At 47.3% G+C, this 7,545-nt stretch overlaps 1 protein-coding gene across 13 annotated transcripts; it reads right to left on the minus strand.

Moving 5' to 3' along the window:
• Positions 1 to 441: 441 nt before the first annotated feature.
• LOC119363771 lies at positions 442 to 3,940 on the minus strand. Of its 13 annotated transcripts, none has more exons than XR_005174386.1 (7): positions 3,361 to 3,940; positions 3,089 to 3,192; positions 2,931 to 2,991; positions 2,800 to 2,823; positions 2,615 to 2,666; positions 1,779 to 2,046; positions 442 to 1,012 (listed from the first exon to the last, which is right to left on the minus strand). XR_005174386.1 is itself a non-coding variant. In XM_037629144.1 (7 exons), the coding sequence occupies exons 1-5, from the start codon at positions 3,601 to 3,603 to the stop codon at positions 2,036 to 2,038; spliced, it is 474 nt and encodes a 157-aa protein (XP_037485041.1). In that variant the 5' UTR covers positions 3,604 to 3,940; the 3' UTR covers positions 442 to 1,012; positions 1,779 to 1,898; positions 1,977 to 2,035. The 13 variants fall into 13 exon arrangements, 9 of the variants coding, with proteins under 9 accessions (XP_037485041.1, XP_037485037.1, XP_037485042.1 ...); XR_005174385.1 differs by having other exon boundaries at positions 2,615 to 2,669; XR_005174388.1 differs by having other exon boundaries at positions 2,776 to 2,823.
• Between the last annotated feature and the right edge of the window lie 3,605 nt (positions 3,941 to 7,545).

The raw sequence follows: 7,545 nt of genomic DNA on the forward strand, positions 1-7,545 counted from the left end.
AGAGTCTCATTTTAAAAAAATATGTCTGGGCAAGCACGTGTGATAACAAATGAAATATTCTTTAGCCCCATAAATGGTGTGTTGTTGTGTACAATGAGATTATATATACACATAATTATTTGGTTGTATAAAGTCTCAGATGGCGTAGAGACCCGTTGAATTCATGTGGACATTGAAAAGAAAATCCGTAGTTTGTTGGTTTAGTTGTGGGCAAGCACATATGGCAACAACTGTAATCTCCTTCAAGAAAAAAAACGGTGGCTTCTATCTACAATGAGACATATATGCACACTTTAATTTGGTAGCACAGAGTTGCATCCGAAACAAAATCCATAATTTAGTTGGCTTTTTAGTTGTGGGCAGGCATATATTGAGCAAATTTAATTTCCTTCAATAGAAGAAAAAATGGCGGCTTGTCATCCCGATGATAAAAGACCGTTGTGGGCAAGTACATATTATAATAAACATAATCTCCTTTAGTCGAAAAAATGGGGTCTTGTACACATTCTAATTTGGTGGTGTAAAGTCCCATTCAAAACCTTTGGCAGATTTACACATCGTCACAGTAATGTGACTTGATTAGTCTGTGTTGATTGATAATCTATGTTGTTTTAGGCTTCCACCACAGCTGAGCATGAGGGGAGCTCGCATGCAGTGGCGGAGCTACACTGTCAAAGGTGGGCGTGCCAGTACAAAGGTGGGCGTGCCAGTAGAAAGGAATCCATTATTTTTCTCTCTCACAGCTCAGCCTACTCTCAATCCTCCACTTCATTTGCTACCGGCGAGACGCCGTGGCCTCTTTTTATAACACGTAGCTCCGCCATTGCTCGCATGGATGATCCCGTGAACATTAGCTCTGATGGAAGTGTGGACAGCAACTCCGCTGAAGCCGTGGACAAGATCTCTGATGAAGTATGCGGACACCAGCTATGATGAAGGCATGGACACCAGCTATGATAAAGGTGTTTTCAGCAATGCTAGACATCAGTTACGCACAGGAAGATAAATGTATCTACAACCACAAACAATGCACATGCAGAAAAGGTTAGATTTATGCATATAGTAATGCCAACTTTTTACAAAATCTGTAATTCATACGATTTCCCTCCCCAACTGTTATAGACGAGCACACTCCTACATAGGACTATTTTCAAATTATCTAAATTAGATGCATAGTAATAAAACCTAGAAGCAACCTCAGCAACAAAGAAAATATTAGAAATAAAGACTGCAAGTTAAACAAGCCAGACGCATCATTTTACATCTAGTTCTAAAAGTTTCATCATTCTGCTGACTCAAAAATAAAAACATAATGGAAAGATGTTAGATAAACATCACAGAAGTAATCTTGATGTGGCATTAATTAAACGTTAAGAGGAGATGATCCCAATGGACAATAGCAAACTGTACATAATTTTTATGTCACATGTTACAGTTTGTTGGCCAACCTTTCTGATTATTCATTCAGTAAAATGATATAACTGTCTTTTATAAGCTACAAAGAGATCAACAATGAGCTTCAAGGTCCCATGAAAAGTCAATAGGATATAAGCCATGGCAGTACCTGGCCCTATTTTCAAATTCAATGCACACCATCTAATTCTAATAATAATCAAATCTAAATTAAAACGATACATAATATTTTTGTAGTTCGAGATAGGACCAAGTTGGAGTAGTACAGAGAAAATCAAACTTTATCCTAGCATTACACAGAAGAAACATGATTCACTTATCATAATAACAGAAACATATGAAATAAGGATAGGTTCCATCCCTACCTTGACATCCTGAGCCGCTGCACCTCCATCTACTCTGCCCATGGATGAAAAACAGAGGGCGTCTCAACTATTCAAAGCATAGCGTCCTTGCTACTGTAGTAAAATTTGTAAAGTACTGGCCTGCTCACAAGCAGTTAACATACAGTGGAAGATATGTCTTTCTAGGCATGTACTCTGCAACAAAAAATCTCTCATCACCTTGGGAGGAACAACCAAGCAGATTTGCTGACCTTTTGCCCCAGAGCTAACCAACTTATTTAGCATCTTCCTGAAGCATAATTATGTCCACAAAAGGTATGGGCAAATATTAGAAAATCACTGGCATGGTATGGATCAAGTTAAAATATGCACCGATATGAAACATCTAAAAAAGGAACAAATGAATTAAACCCATTAGTTATGCATGCTCTTTACAGAGCATACATGAACTATACAGCAAACTACACATGAATATAAACCGGGGCCATGACTTCACAATGTACAAAAAAGTCAATAAAAAATGGACAACCTATTTTCAATCCAATGTGTACCAGGATTGAAGCAACTAATGGACTGCAACGTTGTAAAAAATATATAGAAACTTGGACATCGAACGACTCTGTAACGCAAAATCACAGGCGCAAGCGAACAATAAAAATTTAAACACCATATATTATTACATCTTAAAGTTCACATAACCATAACATGAATGGCCCATCAATAGACAATTAGACCGATGAAGAAAGGTAAATGCATGTAGCTAGAGACAACATAGTAGAATTACAGTACTTTGAGAAAGAGAAGCATGTGCGTAGCGAGAAAGAACAAGCATGCAGGGAATAAAGAATCAAGCAAACCTTGAATAGCAGCACAGAGTTGCAGATGCAGCAACCTAGCAGATCGTCGAACCTGCTAGACAAACGGAGATAGACCTGTCAGACTACATGCATAACGGTGCACACACATGCATAAAAACAGCAGGCACATTCTAATAGACAAGCAAACAACAGCTAATTACCAGAGCTAGAAAGCAGAACCATACCAAGAAAGCAGGCTAGACAAAGGACTACACCAAGGCGGACCAGCAGGGAAAATGAGATGAAAAAAAGAAACATCATCACACACACATTTCATCGAACACGTTGCATGCAAGCAAATGGAATGCAAACTAACCTCAATGGCAATGGCAGAACGATGCGACGGTGGACGCAGGAGACAACGAGAAGAAACAAACCTGCACACGTAGGGGACAAGATGAAGAACAAAGAAGTTAGTAGGGTGCAGGTTAAAGGAAGGCAAGAATCAAGAATCAAGTAAAGAAGGGCACCAACCTCAACCGATAGTGTTCATCCAGCGCACGTAAGTTATTGCAACAGACAAGCACACCACCGGCGAAGAAGGATGAACAATCCAACCGAGGAGAACCCATAGGCACCTGGTACAGAAAAATGGCCAGCATAATTAGAATCAACTAACAGTGGCTAAACAAGCAGAGTAGACCATTGACGAAAGGGAAAATGATACGAAAGAGAAACACTGATGAAGAGAACAAGGGAGGAGCAAGCTCGCCAAATCCTAAAGGGGAAAGACATCGGGATCTTACTGGATTCGAAGAGGAGAGGAGGCGGCGGCCGCTAAACTCGTCGCCAGCTATGGCGCAGCTGCCCCTCTCGGCCGTGGGGGCTGCAGCAGAGGAGGCGGGGCTGAGGCGGTGCGTCGGGCTGACCAGCGTCTGCAGTTGCTCCTGCTGCTCCGGCCAGTGGGCCTTCCTCCATGGCCGACCCTGCCTCCTTGCTCCGGCTGCTCCGGCCGGCAAGCCTCCCTCCACGGCCGACCTCGGCATCATTTGCTGCTGCACAATCTCCCGCTGCTTCCCCCCCGCAGGCGCCGGCCTTCTGCCTAGACCCGACCCATGTGCCACCAATCTAAGTGACGGGTCGATGGCGGTGTCCTTCCCTGCCCTGTACTATCCCATCGGCCATGGATCCATGGTAGCCGGTGCAGGCGTCGGGGCAATGATAGGGAGCGGGGAGGAAAGGCGGCGATGAGCACGCACACGCAAGGGAGAGGTGGCTTTGTGCGGTGGCGGCTGAGGGACAGAGATCGAGGAGGGAGGGAGGGTTGCGGCGTGCGACGGTGCGAGCGAGGGGCTTTCGAGGACACGACCTGCACGACGCACGACGCGGCCAACTGCTCCGCGGCTTCCCATGGCGCACGACACGGGCACATGCGATAGCCCACCTTGGGACCACCCTGCGCGGGCCCTCCGTGACACACGCTGCAAGACCGCCCTCCCAACCCATCCCGCGCGCCGCAAGAACGCCTGCCCAACCGATGAGCCTAGCTAGGGCAGCCGACGAGCGGGGCCAGAGCAGCACGGGACCACCTGTCATCGCGAGGAGACTGCCCAAACCGGGTGTGTATGCGTCGGCTAACCCCGTCCGCGGCTTCCCACGACGCACGGCCGCAGTGGCAGACGACCAGAGGGCAGAGGGGGAGCGCAGATCGCGCAATACCCCACGACGCGCGCATGCGGCGCGGCAGGACGGGCTGCGCGCACATCCAAAAAATGGTGACCCAGCCAATCAAATCCTGCCCGAGCCCATAGGTCATCCCCCGCCCAGGATCTACCGCCCGGTGAAAATGCAGAGGTCAATTCCCAGCGAAGATCGAGCGGGCAGGAACCAGAAAAAGACCGCGTTGACCAGAATCGGACGACTATCAAAGGATGAATTCGGGGAGCATCCTGGGAGCGAGTTGGCTAGCCTCTATATTGTTTTAAATGCTGTGTGTGAGAGAGATTTAGTACTGGGGAGAAAACGAATCCCGGACCGACCCTAGAGCAGTCAGACTGCCTGGTATTTATAGGGGGCAAATGTGTAGTACTGAATCTTTGGAGGCTGTCGCATGCGCCAAGCATTCAACTTGCACGTCGCTGTCGTGCAGATCATGGGAGCGGGAGCGTGGGTGGAGTGTAGAACATGGGTAGAAAATGGGGCGTTGCAGACTTGGTCTCCGTGAGTTGATCTTTTTTTAGTAACACAATGCTTTATTCAAAATTCAATATGGCGAGGAATACACAGGTGATCCGAAGGATCGACAAATCACACATATCGGCCCACATCTAGACTAGTTGCCATTCTAGCTAGGTTATGGGGCTCACCATTACAAGCGCGCTGCTCAAACTTAAATGAACAAGACTGAAAGTTTGCAACTCTATCTCTAACGTCCCTTAAAGTCATGCAGTAGGGACCTAAGAAAACCAAAGCTTGAAGCTCATTCATGACTCTCGGACAGTCTGTTGCAACATTAATTTTATGTACGTGCAGGTCCTCAGCCAAAGACAATGCCTCCCCGCATGCATGAGCTTCCAGTGTTGGGGGGTCCGAAACACCCGCTAGCAACAATGCAGATGCTCCGAGGAACCGACCCTCCTCATCTCTGCACACCGCTGCCACTGCCCCCTTCTCTGTTGTCTTTGCTGTGGCACCATCCACATTGATCTTGGCTGTACCAGCATCCGGTCTGATCCACCTTACTGGTTCAGTTGCAGCACTCGATGGAGCTCGCCCAAGTTGCACCGGCTTACTACAGTACTCGATCTCACCAAGATATTTCCTGATGAACATGTGTGTAGACCAGGGACTATGGAACTCCTCCTCATGTATTGCACGATGTCGCGCCCACCATATCGCCCATAGAGTAACTAGTACCTCCACGAAGATTGGCTCCTCTGGAGTGTTACTTAGGCCAAACAGCCACAATTTTGCATCAGGTGTCTCATCTCCAAAGAGTGGTATTACTGCATCATCTTCTTGGAGGATGCCTTTCGAGACAACTTCCAAGGTACTTATGTCCGACCACTGGACGCCGATGACCTTAGTCACATAGTCCAGCAACCCGGAGAGTCAGTCCGCAAACTCTGGACTCGGTTCTTAATTAAAAGAACCAAGTCATCGACTGTCCGGACGCCAAAGCCCTAGCGGCCTTTAAAGATAGCGTCCATGATGAATGGCTCGCCCAACACCTCGGTCAGGAAAAGCCGAAGTCTATGGCAGCTCTTACCGCACTCATGACCCGCTTCTACGTAGGAGAAGATAGTTGGTTTGCTCGTAGAAGCAACAGTACCAGCGACCCTGGCACCTCTGAAGCCAGGGATGGCAACGGAAGGCCACAACATAACAAACATAAGCGCCGAAACAACAATGAAGAAACTAAAGATACGTCGGTCAACGCCGGATTCAATGGCTCTAAACCCGGTCAGCGAAGAAGCCATTCTAAGGAAATAGGGACGGTCCATCTAATTTGGAAAAAATACTCGACCGACCTTGCCAGATTCATGGCACCCCCGACAAGCCTACAAATCATTCCAACAGAAACTGTTGGGTCTTTAAACAGGCCGGTAAGTTAAATATCAAACAAAAGGGGAAAGGGCCGCCAAGCGAGGACGATGATGAGCCCTGCCCACTGAACACAGGGGGACAGAAGAAATTTCCCCCTGAGGTGTAAACAGTGAATATGATATATGCCACGCATATCCCCAAGAGGGAGCGCAAGCACGCACTAAGGGATGTCTACGCCGTAGAGCCCGTCGCCCCAAAATTCAACCCATGGTCGGCTTGTCCGATCACCTTCGATCGCAGGGACCACCCAAACAGTATCCGTCATGGAGGTTCGGCAGCCCTGGTCCTCGATCCAATCATTGATGGATACCATCTCACTCGAGTCCTTATGGACGGCGGCAGTAGTCTTAACCTGATCTATCAAGACACTATTTGTAAAATGGGTATTGACCCGTCAAGAATCAAGCCTAGTAACACCACCTTTAAAGGAGTGATACCCGGCGTAGAGGCCAGCTGCACGGGTTCATTAACATTGGAAGTAGTCTTCGGTTCGTCGGATAACTTCCGAAGCAAAGACTTGATCTTCGATATTGTCCCCTTTCGTAGTGGTTATCACGCACTGCTTGGATGACCTGCCTTTCCTGTTTCAACGCAGTCCCGCACTATGCTTACTTAATGCTCAAAATGCCTGGACCACGTGGTGTTATCACATTCAATGGAAACATGGAGCGCTCCCTCCATACTGAGGATAACACCGCGGCCCTCGTAGCCGAGGTGCAGAGCGACCTCATCAAGCCGAACACTTCATCGGTCATCAAGCCCCTGGACACTGCTAAGCGAGTCCGACCTACTCTGTAGAATGACAGCTCTGTGGATCCAGAGCTAGACTAGCAGTTTCGCCTCCACCGATCGCCCCACACAACAGTGGCATATGTATCGCGTGTGCATAATCACGCACTCAAAATACCCTGGGCAATGATGGAGACACACCGCGGACAAGGTCTATAGTGCGGCTTGACCCTATTTGGACCTTAACTTTTCTTCTTTATTTTTTCTCCCTCACACTACAGGTTCATTAAAACCTAGCTACCCTATGGTCGTGCAAGGGCTCGTTCCAGGCCCCTTTCATATAAACGATTGTCGGATGCTCCTCTCAAAGGATTTTTAACAAGGAGAAACGGCGCAGACGTGCGGCAGGGCATCAATGGGATCTTCAAGACTACCTTTTCTTTTTAGGCCCTGTATACAGCTTCCCCTTGTGTACAAATTCTCGACATGTGAAATAACCTTGATGTTTGTGGCATTATCTGTAATAGCACATCTTGACGTATTATTTAGAGTATAAACGAAAGAATTTATCGCCCCTGTTTGGTATTGGTTTATTTTACCATCTGTATTTCCTCCTTGCTTCAGATTGCCAAATATACTTTGGCCCGGCCTAAATG

This window comes from Triticum dicoccoides, chromosome 2B (genome assembly GCF_002162155.2).
Source record: "Triticum dicoccoides isolate Atlit2015 ecotype Zavitan chromosome 2B, WEW_v2.0, whole genome shotgun sequence".
Lineage (NCBI taxonomy): Eukaryota > Viridiplantae > Streptophyta > Magnoliopsida > Poales > Poaceae > Triticum > Triticum dicoccoides.

Coding starts and splice junctions, on each gene's coding strand:
- LOC119363771 (XM_037629139.1), bottom strand. CDS start 3,603: ATGATGCCGAGGTCGGCCGTGGAGGGAGGCTTGCCGGCCGGAGCAGCC. Junction 2,992..3,088: donor GATGAACACTATCGGTTGAG/GTTGGTGCCCTT, acceptor CTACGTGTGCAG/GTTTGTTTCTTCTCGTTGTC. Junction 1,953..2,614: donor ACTCTGTGCTGCTATTCAAG/GTTTGCTTGATT, acceptor TTTTTGTTGCAG/AGTACATGCCTAGAAAGACA.